Source organism: Catharus ustulatus, chromosome 4, assembly GCF_009819885.2.
Source record: "Catharus ustulatus isolate bCatUst1 chromosome 4, bCatUst1.pri.v2, whole genome shotgun sequence".
Taxonomy (NCBI): domain Eukaryota; kingdom Metazoa; phylum Chordata; class Aves; order Passeriformes; family Turdidae; genus Catharus; species Catharus ustulatus.
In genome coordinates, this window is record NC_046224.1 from 798,227 (window position 1) to 812,704 (window position 14,478).

The window sequence follows — 14,478 nt, forward strand, 5'->3', positions numbered from 1 at the left end:
ATGTCATGATATGTCACGATATGTCACATCATGTCATGATACGTCACTGAATGTCGTGACATGTCATGCCATGCTGTCCTGGCTTTTCTCACACCTACTTGTCCTGGCCATGGCACCATTACCCTGCGCCATATCGTGTCATGATATGTCATGATACGTCATGTCATGTCACGATATGTCACCGGATGTCACGATATGCCACGGGATGTCACGATATGCCACTGGATGTTGTGACATGTCATACCATGCTGTCTTGGCTCTTCTCATGCCAGCTGTCCTGTCCCAACCATCCTGGCACCATTCTCGTGTGCCATGCCATGTCACGATATGTCACTGGATGTCGTGACATGTCACGCCATGCTGTCCTGGCTCCTCTCACATCATCCGCCTCCCATTGCCCTGTGCCTTGGCATGTCACGATATGTCACGACACGTCTGGGATGTCACGTCATGTCGTGACATGTCGCGGGAGACGGGACAGGCTCACAGTGACCACGAGGGTCCCCAGCCGAGCTCTGCTGGGCAGGGTCCAGGTGGGACCCCCGGGGAGTTCTGACCCCAGGAGCGCCCCTCAGGGACACGGGCGGGGTGTCCCCTGTCCTGTGGGGGTGACAGCTGTCCCCAGTGTCCCCGTGGGGTGTCCCCAGCTGTCCCCAGTGTCCCCTGCACGGCTGTCCCCACAGGCACAGAGTCCTTCGGGCTGTTCTCCTGCATGGTGAACGGCGAGGAGCGGGAGCAGACCCACCGCGCTGTCTTCAGGTGAGGCCACCCCGGGTGACACAGACCCACAGGGCCCCACAGTGCCACCCCAGGATCCCCCAGTGTCACCCCCAGGGCCCCCCATTGTCACCCCAGGGCCCCCCATTGTCACCCCAGGGCTCCCCAGTGCCACCCCAGGGTTCGGTTTCAGGGTTGAAGATGAAGAGTGTGGGGTTGTGTTTGGGTCTGGGGGTGACCAGGAGATGAGGGGAGTGGATTTGGGGTGACCAGAAGGTCATGGGAATGGGTTTGGGGCTGACCAGGACATCAGGAATGTGCCTTTGGGGTGCTGATGACGTGAGGGGTGCCAGGCTGCGGCTTTGAGACTGACCAGGAGCTCAGGGCTGTGGCTTTGGGGTCACTGGGAGCTCAGGGGGCAGTGGTTTGGGGTCCCCAGGAACTCAGGGCAGTGGCTTTGAGGGTGCTGATGACCTGCTGGGTACCGAGCCGTGGTTTTAGGATCACCAGGGGCTCAGAGCTGTGTCTTTGGGGTCCCCAGGAGCTCAGGGGGGTGGCTTTAGGATCACCAGGAGCTCAGAGCTGTGGTTTTGGGGTCCCCAGGAACTCAGTGGGATGGCTTTGGGGTCCCCAGGAACTCAGGGCAGTGACTTTAGGATCACCAGGAGCTCAGGGGGGTGGTTTTGGGTCCCCAGGAGCTCAGGGCACTGACTTTGGGGACGCTGATGACCTGATGGGTTCCAAGCTGTGGCTTCGGGGTCCCCAGGAGCTCAGGGGGGTGATCTGGGATCCCCAGGAACTCAAGGCAGTGACTTTGGGGTCCCCAGGAGCTCAGGACAATGACTTTGGGGTCCCCAGGAGCTCAGGGCTGTGGCTTTGGGGTCACTGGGAGCTCAGGGGAGTGGCTTTGGGGTCCCCAGGAACTCAAGACAGTGACTTTGGGGTCCCCAGGAGCTCAGGACAATGACTTTGGGGTCCCCAGGAGCACAGGGGAGTGGTTTTGGTGTCACTGGGAGCTCCGGGGGCAGTGGTTTGGGGTCCCCAGGAACTCAGGGCAGTGGCTTTGGAGTCACTGATGGCCTGATGGGTTCCAAGCCGTGGCTTTAGGATCACCAGGAGCTCAGAGCTGTGACTTTGGGATTCCCAGGAGCTGAGGGCAGTGACTTTAGGATCACCAGGAGCTCAGGGGGTGGTTTTTGGGTCCTCAGGAGCTCAGGGCAGTGTCTTTGGAGTCACTGATTGCCTGATGGGTTCCAAACCATGGCTTTAGGATCACCAGGAGCTCAGAGCTGTGACTTTGGGGTCCCCAGGAGCTCAGAGCTGTGACTTTGGGGTTCCCAGGAGCTGAGGGGGGTGGCTTTAGGATCATCAGGAGCTCAGAGCTGTGTCTTTAGGATCACCAGGAGCTCAGAGCTGTGTCTTTAGGATCACCAGGAGCTCAGGGGAGCGGTTTTGGTGTCACTGGGAGCTCAGGGGGCAGTGGTTTGGGGTCCCCAGGAACTCAGGGCAGTGGCTTTGAGGGTGCTGATGACCTGCTGGGTACCGAGCTGTGGTTTTAGGATCACCGGGGGCTCAGAGCCGTGTCTTTGAGGTTCCCAGGAGCTCAGTGGGGTGGCTTTAGGAACACCAGGAGCTCAGAGCTGTGTCTTTGGGGTCCCCAGAAGCTCAGGGGGATGGCTTTGGGGTTCCCAGGAACTCAGAGCCGTGGCTTTAGGATCACCAGGAGCTCAGGGGGGTGGTTTTGGGGTCACTGGGAGCTCAGGGGGCAGTGGTTTGGGGTCCCCAGGAACTCAAGGCAGTGACTTTGGGGTCCCCAGGAACTCAGGGCAGTGGCTTTAGGATCACCAGGAGCTCAGGGGGGTGACTTTGGGGTCCCCAGGGGCTCAGGGGGGTGGCTTTAGGATCACCAGGAGTTCAGGGCACTCTCTTTGGGGTCACTGATGACCCGGCGGGTACCGAGCCATGTCTCTGTCCCCGATCCCCTCCTCACCCCATCCCCTCCATCCCGACCCCTCCCCGCTCCATCCCCTCCCCACCCCAGGTTCATCCCGCGGCACGAGGACGAGCTGGAGCTGGACGTGGACGATCCCATCCTGGTGGAGCTGGAGGAGGACGATTACTGGTACCGGGGCTACAACATGCGCACGGGCGAGCGCGGCATCTTCCCCGCCTTCTACGCGCACGAGGTGCAGGGACAGGCCCGGGACATCGGTGAGAATCGGGACTGGGGGGACAGGGACAGGCCCGGGACATCGGTGAGAACCGGGACTGGGGGGACAGGGACAGGCCCGGGACATCGGTGAGAACCGGGACAGGGGGGGCAGGGACAGACCCGGGACATCAGTGAGAACCGGGACTGGAGTGACAGGGACAGGGACAGACCCGGGACATCGGTGAGAACCGGGACAGGGGGGGCAGGGACAGACCCGGGACATCGGTGAGAACCGGGACTGGGGGGGACAGGGACAGACCCGGGACATCGGTGAGAACCGGGACTGGGGGGACAGGGACAGACCCGGGACATCGGTGAGAACCGGGACTGGGGGGGACAGGGACAGACCCGGGACATCGGTGAGAACCGGGAAAAGGGGACAGGGACAGACCCAGGACATTGGTGAGAACCGGGACAGGGACAGACCCGGGACATCGGTGAGAACCGGGACAGGGGGGGACAGGGACAGACCCGGGACATCGGTGAGAACCGGGACTGGGGGGCTGGGACAGGGACAGACCTGGGACATCGGTGAGAACAGGGACTGGGACAGGGACAGGCCCGGGACATCGGTGAGAATCGGGACTGGGGGATCAGGGACAGGGACAGACCCGGGACATCGGTGAGAACCGGTACTGGAGGGACAGGGGCAGACCCGGGACATCGGTGAGAACCGGGACTAGGGGGGGACAGGGACAGACCCGGGACATCGGTGAGAACCGGGACTAGGGGGGGACAGGGACAGACCCGGGACATCGGTGAGAACCGGGACTGGGGGGACAGGGACAGGGACAGGCCCGGGACATCGGTGAGAACCGGGACTGGGGGTCAGGAACAGGGACAGACCCGGGACATCGGTGAGAACCGGGACAGGGGGGACAGGGACAGACCCGGGACATCGGTGAGAACCGGGACTGGGGGTCAGGGACAGGTATATATATATATATAAAAAATACATTTTAATGCGTTTCTTTTATATTTAATATAATTAATATACTTAGTTATATTTATTTACTATATTAATATATTAAAATATATAATATATAATACATAATATATAATATATGTATAATAAATATAATATACTCTAATATATATTATATATAATATGTATAGTATGTATAATATATGCAATATATATAATATATAATAATATATATTACAGTATATACTGTATTTTATTATATTATATTGTTATAATATAATATATTTATTATATATTCAATATATTTAAGATATTAATTTTTATTAATATAAAAATATATTAGCTAAATTTAATAAATTTAATGTATTGTTATATTTAACATACTATTATATTTATATAATATATTTAATATATTTTATAATATATCTTAACATATTTTAAAATATTTAATATCTTTAACACATTAATGTATTTATTTATATTAATACATTTAATATATTAATATATTTATTTATACTTCGTATATTTAAGATATATTTAATACATTATTATATTACTGCTATATATGCAATATATATTAAACATGTATATTATACTATATTATATTATATTATATTAGTTGTATATATAATATATAATATATAATATATAATATATAACATATATAGCTTAATATCTTTTATTTAGATTCAATATATCTAATATATTAATTTATTAATACATTTAACATATTAATATATTTACTCACACTTAACATATTTAATGCATTTATTTATATTAACACATTGAATATATTAACATATTTATTTTAATTTAATATATTAATATAGAATATTTAATATATTTATAATACATTTTAATATATTGTATCTAGGTTTAACCTTGGCTGAATTGCCCATGCACAAATCTCATTGATTGCCCGATCAAAAGGCATTGATGAAATGTGTATTTGTTATTTTAGATATTTAAAAATTCCTTTGAGTTTCTTCTACATCTTTTGGGGATTTTTTTGTTTGGCTCGGCCCCTGAGCTGTCGTGTAATGGTGTGGATTTGAGTTTTGGGCATTGCTTTTTCACTATGTGAAAATCGTGAAAAAATTTCTTTATAACCACCACTGGGGATTTATTGATAACCAAAGCTTTAATGGTAGAAATCTTCTTTATATATATATATTTTAAATGTAATTTAAAATATTTTTTAATTTCCATGTGGCTTTTAAAATGCTATTTAATAATACAGAGTGGTTAGTGGTAGAAGTCTTCCTTACATCTTTTTTTAATGTTATTTTAAATATTTTTATTTCCCTGTGACTTTTAAAATGTTATTTAGTCATACAGACAGTATGGATAGTGGTAGAGGTACTTTTTTACACATAAAAAAGTTATTTTTAATATTTTTATTTCAATGTGGCTTTTAAAATGTTATTTAATTCTATAGACAGATTTAGTTATTTCCACACACCTGAGCTATTCCCACTAGTGTCAGTTAGATGCAAAAAGAAAATTAATTATTTCGTAACTCCAATTACTGCTGTAAAAGTTAATGTTGTAACAGACAGCACACAGTTTCGAATTTAATATTTTGTGAAAGCTGAAACTGTAGTTGAGATTGTGGGATTGTGAATCTGTGATTAATTGTGTGATTCTCTGTGATTCTGATTGAGTCTATGATTGATTCTATGATTTTGGGGTTGATTTTCTGATTGAATCTGTGGTTGAATCTGTGCTAGAATCTGTGATTGATTCTGTGATTATGCATGATTCTGTGATGGATTCTGTGATGGAATCTGTGATTGTGCGTGATTGTGATTCTGTGATTGATTCTGTGATTGTGATTGATTTTGTGATTGATTCAGTGATTGATTCTGTGATTGAATCTGTACTTGATTCTGTGATTATGCATGATTCTGTGATGGATTCTGTGATGGAATCAGTGACTGTGCATGATTGTGATTCTGTGATTGTGATTGATTTTGTGATTGATTTTGTGATTGATTCAGTGATTGATTCAGTGATTGATTCAGTGATTGATTCTGTGATTGATTCTGTGATTGAATCTGTGCTTGATTCTGTGATAACGCATGATTCTGTGATGGATTCTGTGATTGTGTGTGATAGTGATTCTGTGATTAATTTTGTGATTGATTTTGTGACTGATTCTGTGATTCAGTGATTGATTCAGTGATTGTGCATGATTCTGTGCTTGATTCTGTTATTATGCATGATTCTGTGATGGATTCTGTGATTGTGTGTGATTGTGATTCTGTGATTGTGTTTGATTCTGTGATTGATTCTGTGATTCTCTGTGATTCAGTGATTGATTCAGTGATTACGCATGATTCTGTGATGGATTCTGTGATTGTGCATGATTCTGTGATTGATTCAGTAATTCCACAATTGTGTGATTCTGTGTGATTCTGATATTCAGTGACTGACTCTGTGATTCTGTGAGTGTGTGGTTCTGTGATTGTGATTGTGTGTGATTGTGTGATTCTGTGATTGTGCATGATTCTGTGATTCTATGATTCTGTGATTGATTCCGTGATTCTATGATGGATTCTATGATGGATTGTGTGATGGATTCTGTGATTGATTCTGTGATTCTGTTATTGTCTGTGACTGTGTGATTCTTTGGTTCTATGATTCTGTGATTGATTCCATGGTTGATTCTGTGATCCTGTGTGATTCTGTGCAATTCTGTGTGATTGTGTGTGACAGTGTGATTCTGTGATTGTGTGAATCTGTGATTAATTTTGTGATTCTGTGATTGAGTCTCTGTGATTTTGTGATTGTGCATATGATTCTGTGATTCTTGATTCTGTGATTGATTCTGTGATTCCATGATTGTACGACTCTGTGATTGATTCTGTGATTGTGTCATTCTGTTATTCAGTGATTGATGCTGTGTTTCTATGATTCTGTGATTCCCTGTGATTCTTTGATTCTTTAATTTTCTGATTCTGTAATTCAGTGGGATTGTGTGTGATTCAGTGATTGATTCTGTAATTGTGTGTGATTCTCTGTGATTCTTTGCCTGATCCCATTATTTTGTGCCTGTGATCCCATGATTTGTGGCTGTGATCCCATGATTGTGTGCCTGTGATCCCATGATCTGTGCCTGTGATCCCGTGATCTGTGCCTGTGATCCCATGATCTGCACCTGGGATCCTGTGATCTGTGTGCCTGTGATCCCATGGTTTGTGCTGTGATCCCATGACTGTGTGCCTGTGATCCCATGACTGTGTGCTTGTGATCCCATGATTGTGAGCCTGTGATCCCATGATTTGTGTGCCTATGATCCCATGATCTGTGTGCCTGTGATACCATGATTTTCACCTGTGATCCCATGACTGTGTACCTATGATCCCATTATTGTGTGCCTGTGATCCCGTGATCTGTGTGCCTGTGATCCCATGATCTGCACCTGTGATCCCATGATTTGAACCTGTGATCCCATTATTGTGTGCCTGTGATCCCATGACTGTGTGTCTGTGATCCCATGACTGTGTGCCTGTGATCCCATGATTTGTGCCTGTGATCCCATGATCCTTGCCTGAGATCCCATGACTGTGTGCCTGAGATCCCATGATCTGTGCCTGTGATCCCATGATCTATGCCTGTGATCCCATGACTGTGTGCCTGTGATCCCATGATTTGCACCTGTGATCCCATGATTTGCACCTGTGATCCCATGATCTGTGCCTGTGATCCCATGATCTGTACCTGTGATCCCATGATCTGTACCTGTGATCCCATGATTTGTTACTGTGATCCCATGATCTGCACATGTGATCCCATGATTTGTACCTGTGATCCCACGGTTTTTAACCCCCTCCTGGCCGTGTCCCCAGGCCTGAAGCGGAACCCGTGCTGGGTGGAGCGGTTCAACGTGCAGTTCCTGGGCTCCGTGGAGGTCCCGTACCACCAGGGCAACGGGATCCTGTGCGCGGCCATGCAGAAGGTGAGGAGGGGGCTGCGGGACCCCGCGCGGCCCCGGCGCCCCCCTGACCCCCCTGTGCCCCCCAGATCGCCACCACCAGGAAGCTGACGGTGCACCTGCGGCCCCCGGCCAGCTGTGACCTGGAGGTGACACTGCAGGGCATCAAACTCATCCTGACCGTCACCGAGTACAGCCCCGAGCACGAGGTCAGCGGGGCGGGGGGCTGGGGGGGACGGGAGGGGGCTGGGGGTGACCAGGAGGTGATGAGGGGCTCAGAGCTCTGGTCTTGGGGGGCAAAAAGATTTAGGGGTGACCAGGAGTGTGGAGAGTGAAGGGCTCTGGGTTTGGGGGTGACCAGGACAGGAAGAACATGGGGGGTGCGTTTTGGGGGTGATGAGGAGTTCAGGGGTCTGGATTTGGGGGTAAAAAGGAGATTTAGGGGTGACCAGGAGTGTGGAGGGTGCAGGGCTCTGGGTTTGGGGGTGACCAGGAGGTGATGAGGGGTGCAGGGATCTGAGTTTGGGGGGCAAAAAGGAGATTCAGGGGTGACCAGGATGTGATGAGGAGCTCAGGGAACAAAAAGAAGATTTGGGAGTGACCAGGACAGGAAGAACATGGGGGGTGGGTTTTGGGGGTGATGAGGGGTTCAGGGGTATGGATTTGGGGGTGACCACGAGGGGAGGAGTCTGGGGGTGACCAGGAGGTGATGAGGGGATCGGGGCTCTGGTCTTGGGGGGCAAAAAGATTTAGGGGTGACCAGGAGTGTGGAGGGTGCAGGGCTCTGGGTTTGGGGGTGACCCGGAGTAATGGGGGACCACAGGAGGGGACAGGAGAAGGTTTGGGGGTGACCAGGATGTGATGGGGGGCTCAGGGCTCTGGGCTTGGGGATAAAAAGGAGATTTGGGGATGACCAGGGGTGTGGAGGGTGCAGGGCTCTGGGTTTGGGGCTGACCAGGACAGGAAGAACATGGGGGGTGGGTTTTGGGGGTGATGAGGAGTTCAGGGGTCTGGATTTGGGGGTGACCACGAGGGGAGGAGTCTGGGGGTGACCAGGAGGTGATGGGGGGGTGAAGAGATCTAGGTTTGGGGATAAAAAGGAGATTTGGGGGTGACCAGGAGGGGAGGGGAGGGGTCTGGGGGTGACCACAAGGGGAGGGGGTTTAGGGGTGACCAGGATGTGATGAGGGGCTCAGGGAAGAAAAAAGGAGATTTAGGGGTGACCAGGAGTGTGGAGGGTGCAGGGCTCTGGGTTTGGGGGTGACCAGGACAGGAGGAACATGGGGGGTTGGTTTTGGGGGTGATGAGGGGTGCAGGGATCTGGGTTTTGGGGGGCAAAAAGGAGATTTGGGGGTGACCAGGATGTGATGAGGAGCTCAGGGAACAGAAAGGAGATTTGGGGGTGACCAGGACAGGAAGAACATGGGGGGTGCGTTTTGGGGGTGATGAGGAGTTCAGGGGTCTGGGCTTGGGGGTAAAAAGGAGATTTAGGGGTAACCAGGAGTGTGGAGGGTGTTTAGGTCTGGGGGGGTAAAAAGGAGATTTAGGGGTAACCAGGAGTGTGGAGGGTGTTTAGGTCTGGGGGTGACCACAGGAAGGGAGGGGAGAAGGTTTGGGGGTGACCATGAGATCAGGATTTGGGGGGCAAGGAGGTGATGAGGGGCTCAGGACTCTGGGTTTGGGGGTGACCAGGACGGGAGGAAGGTGTGTGGGGTGGGTTTTGGGGGTGATGAGGGGCTCAGGGGTCTGGGTTTGGGGGTGACCAGGATGGGAAGAAGGTGTGGGGTGGGTTTTGGGGGTGATGAGGGGCTCAGGGGTTTGGGGGTGCCCAGCAGGTGGAGGGGGCGGGGCTGTGGGTTTTGAGGGGCCGATGCTGAGGTGGGGGACACAGATTTTGGGGGGCTGTGGGCACCCAGAGCTGACCCGGGGGGTCCTCTGTGCCGCAGTTCGAGCGCTGCAGCCACTTCTTCCAGATGAAGAACATCTCCTTCTGCGGGTGCCACCCCCGGAACAGCTGGTGAGGAACCTCAAGGGACCCCCACCCACCCAGGGACACCCTGAGGGTCCCCCACCATCCAGAGACACCCCGAGGACCCCCACCCTACCAGGGACACCCTGAGGGACCCTCACCATCCAGGGACATCCCGAGGGACCCCCACCCTGCCAGGGACACCCCGAGGGACCCCCACCCCATCCATGGGCAGCCCAAGGACCCCAACCCTGCCAGGGACACCCCGAGGGACCCCAGGGGACCCCAACCCTGCCAGGGACATCCCGAGGGACCCCCACCCCATCCATGGGCACCCCAAGGACCCCCACCCTACCAGGGACACCCCAAGGACCCCAACCCTTCAAGGGGTACCCCAGGGGACCCCCACCCTGCCAGGGACACCCTGAGGGTCCCCCACCATCCAGAGACACCCCGAGGACCCCCACCCTGCCAGGGACACCCCGAGGGACCCCCACCCTGCCAGGGACATTCTGAGGGATCCCGAGGGACCCCAACCCTGCCAGGGGCACCCCGAGGAACCCCACCTCATCCATGGGCACCTGAGGGGACCCCCACCTCATCCATGGGCACCCCAAGGACCCCCACCCTGCCAAGGACACCCCGAGGGACCCCCACCCTGCCAGGAACACCCCCAGAGCCCCCCACCCGCTCCTGGTGCCCCCAGTGTGGCTGTCCCGAGGCTCTGGGGGTGTCCCCTGGCACCCCCCGCCCGGGGCAGGTTTTGGGGTGTCCCCCTGAGCCCGTGCCCCCCCCAATCCCTGTGCAGCTATTTCGGGTTCATCACCAAGCACCCGGTGCTGAGCCGCTTCGCCTGCCACGTGTTCGTGTCCCAGGAGTCCATGAGACACGTGGCCGAGTGTGTCGGGTACGGACAGAGGGGACAGAGGGGACACGGGGGGTGTGGGGACATGGGGGACACGGGGATATGGGGTGGCATGGGGGGTATGGAGGGTATGGGGACACGGGGGGCATGGGGGGTATGGGGGCACACACAGGGGTCACAGGGGGCATGGGGGTGTGGGAGGTATGGGGGGACACGGGGGGACACGGGGGGACAGAGGGCATGGGGGACACGGGGCTATGGGGTGACATGGGGGACAAGGGGGACATGGAGGGTATGGGGACACGGGGAACAGGGTGGACACGGGGGCACACACAGGGGTCACAGGAGGCATGGGGGGTGTGGGGACACAGGGGGTATGGAGGGCATGGGGGACACGGGGGGACACAGGGGTACAGAGGACATGGGGGACACGGGGTTATGGGATGTCATGGGGACATGGAGGGACAGGGGACATGGGGGGTACTGAGGGACACGGAGGCACACACAGGGGTCACAGGGGGCATGGGGGGTATGGGGGGCATGGGGGGACACGGGGAGGTACAGGGGAAATGAGGGGACACGGGAGGTACAGAGGACACGGGGGACACGGGGCACACGGGGATATAAGGTGACATGGGGGACATGGGGGGACAAGGGACACAGGGGGGCATGGAGGGTATGGGGACACGGAGGGCTCGGGGGACACAGGGTCGCACACAGGGGGTACAGAGGGCATGGGGGACATGGGGATATGGGGTGGCATAGGGGCATGGAGGGTATGGGGGCACAGGGGACATGGGGGACACAGGGTCACACACAGGGGGTAGGGGGGACATGGGGGACAAGGGGCTATGGGATGGCCTGGGGGACATGGGGGGACAAGGGACACAGGGGGGCATGGAGGGTATGGGGACACGGGGGACACAGGGTCACACACAGGGGTCACAGGGGGCATGGGGGGTGTGGGAGGTATGGGGGGACACGGGGGGACACAGGGGTACAGAGGACACAGCGGGCTACTGGGGGACACGGAGGCACGCACAGGGGTCACGGGGGGTATGGGGGGACACGGGGGGACACGGGGGACACGGGGCTATGGGGTGGCATAGGGGCATGGAGGGTATGGGGGCACGGGGGACATGGGGGACACAGGGTCACACACAGGGGGTACGGGGGACATGGGGGACACGGGGCTATGGGGTGGCATGGGGGACATGGGGGGACAAGGGACACAGGGGGGTATGGGGACACGGGGGGCGTGGGGGACACAGGGTCACCACAGAGGTCACAGGGAGTATGGGGAGTGTGGGAGGTATGGGGGGACACGGAGGGGCACGGAGGGACAGAGGGCACAGGGGACACGGGGATATGGGGTGACATGGGGATATAGAGGGACAGGGGGGGCATGGAGGATATGGGGACACGAGGAACAGGGGGGACACAGGGGCACACACAGGGGTCACAGGATGCATGGGGGGTGTGGGGGGACACGGGAAGTACAGAGGACATGGGGGACATGGGGCTATGGGGTGATATGGGGGACATGGAGGGTATGGGGGGACTCGGGGGGCAGGGGGCACACGGGGGCACACACAGGGGTCACAGGGGGTATGGGGGGACACAGGGGGTCACGGGGGTTATGGGAGATATGGGGCGACACGGGGGGACACCGGGATACGGAGGACATGGGGGACACGGGGCTATGGGGTGGCATGGGGGACATGGGGGGACAAGGGACACAGGGGGGTATGGGGACACGGGGGACTGGGGGGACACAGGGGCACACACAGGGGTCACAGGGAGCATGGGGGGTATGGGGACACAGGGGGTATGGAGGGCATGGGGGACACGGGGCTATGGGGTGGCATGGGGGCATGGAGGGACAGGGGACATGAGGGACATGGGGACACAGGGTCACACACGGGGGTCACAGAGGGCGTGGGGGTTATGAGGACTCGGGGGGCATGGGGGACACGGGGGCACACACAGGGGTCATGGGGGGCATGGGGGGTGCGAGGGACAGAGGGGCACGGGGGGTGAGTGTGGGGGACAGGGGGACATGGGGGGACAGGGAAAACAGGGGTTATGGGGGACAGGGGACACGGGGGTTATGGGGGACAGGGGACACGGGGGTTATGGGGACAGGGGACATGGGGGGACAGAACTGGGGGCAGGGAATGGCTGGGATGGGGCTGGGGTGCCAGGCATGGGGGGCTGGGGGTGGCGGTTTTGGGGGATCTGGGTGCCAGGGGGGTGGGAGGGGCTGGGATTGGGGTGTCAGGGGTTTGGGGTGCCGGGGGATTGGGGTCTGGGTGCAGCATTTTGGGGTCCAGGGGTTCTGGCTGTGCTGGGGCTGGGGTCCCAGGGTGCTGAGTTTTGGGGTACTGAGTGTGTTGGGGCTCTGGGAGCTGGGGGGTTGTGGGGCTGGGGGGTCGGGCTGTGCCAGTTTTGGGGGCTCTGTGGGTGCCGTGCCAGCTTTGGGGGTGCCAGCAGCTGGTTTTGGGGTCTCAGGGGGTGCTGGGGGTGCCACCCTGCCCCCCCTGAACCCCTCCCCCCGCTGCCCCCCCAGCCGAGCGTTTCAGGAATATTACCAGGAGCACCTGGAGTACGCCTGCCCCACAGAGGACATCTACCTGGAGTAGGGCACCTGTGTCACCTCTAGGGTCCTGTGTCACCTCCCAGGGACCTGTGTCACCCCTCCAGGGAGCTGTGTGACCCAGGGACCCTGTGTCATCTCCCCAGGGACCTGTGTGACCTCCCCAGGGACCTGTGTGACTCAGGGACCCTGTGTCATCTCCCCAGGGACCTGTGTCACCTCTCAGGGTCCTGTGTCACCTCCCCAGGGAGCTGTGTGGCCCAGGGACTCTGTGTCACCTCCAGGGCCCTGTGTCACCTCCCCAGGGACTCTGTGTGACCCACCCAGGTCTCTGTGTCACCCCCCAGGGACCTGTGTGACCCCAGGGACCCCATGTCACCTCCCCCAAGGACCCGGTGTCACCCACCCAGGGACCCTGTGTCACCCCCTAGGGACCCTGTGTGACCCCAGGGACCTGTGTGGTGTCACCCCAGGAACTCAGTGTCACCCCCAGGGACTTGGTGTCACCTCCTAGGAACCCTGTGTGACCCCAGGGACCTGTGTGGTGTCACCCCTGGGGACTCGGTGTCACCCTCAGGGACCTGTGTCACCCCCTAGGGACCCTGTGTGACCCCAAGGACCTGTGTGGTGTCACCCCAGGAACTCTGTGTCACCTCCTAGGAACTCTGTGTGACCCCAGGGACCCTGTGTGACCCCACCCCACCCCCCCCACGCCCCCCTCGCCTCTGGGGGGTCCGGGTGTCCCCTCGGGGGGTGACACAGCCCGAGTGCCCCCCCTGCATGAGCACGGCCAGCCTCGGGGACAGCAGGGCCCGCAGCTTTGGGGACACTGGGGGGGCTGGCGGGGGTCGGGGCGTTTTGGGGGGTCCGGGAGCAGCTCGGGGTGAAGGGGGGGGGTGGGGACACCCCCAAATCCTCGCTGTCCCCCCCGAGGAACGCGGGTCCCCCAGGGCTGCCCCGCCCCCTCCCCGGGTGTGCTGTCCCTCGTGTCGGTGTCCCCGGCTGTCCCCTCCCGCCACCGAGCTCGGGCCGGGGGGGTCCCGGGGCCGCCCCCCCCTCACTGCTGTGCCTGGTGGTCCCTCGCTTCGGCCCCTGTCGCCCAGCGCTATCGTGACTATATCGCCACCGCCCGCTCGATGTCCCGATATTTATCTGTATCAGCAGCCAGAGGAGCCCCCGAGCCACTGTGCCAGCCCCGGCTGTCCCCACGCCGTTGTCACCCACTTGGTCTTTCAATAAAATATATGCTTGGTGTGA

General features: G+C 55.8%; 1 protein-coding gene across 1 annotated transcript in view; it reads left to right on the forward strand.

Annotated features, from left to right (window-relative positions):
• Positions 1-14,478, forward strand: part of MAPK8IP2 (mitogen-activated protein kinase 8 interacting protein 2) — a 29,845-nt gene extending 15,367 nt beyond the window's left edge. The window contains exons 6-12 of the mRNA XM_033057535.1: positions 684-759; positions 2,759-2,928; positions 7,706-7,815; positions 7,881-8,000; positions 9,738-9,808; positions 10,569-10,667; positions 13,195-14,478. Coding sequence (XP_032913426.1) covers positions 684-759; positions 2,759-2,928; positions 7,706-7,815; positions 7,881-8,000; positions 9,738-9,808; positions 10,569-10,667; positions 13,195-13,267 — 719 coding nt within the window. The 3' untranslated portion in view covers positions 13,268-14,478. The remainder of the gene's footprint in view (positions 1-683; positions 760-2,758; positions 2,929-7,705; positions 7,816-7,880; positions 8,001-9,737; positions 9,809-10,568; positions 10,668-13,194) is intronic.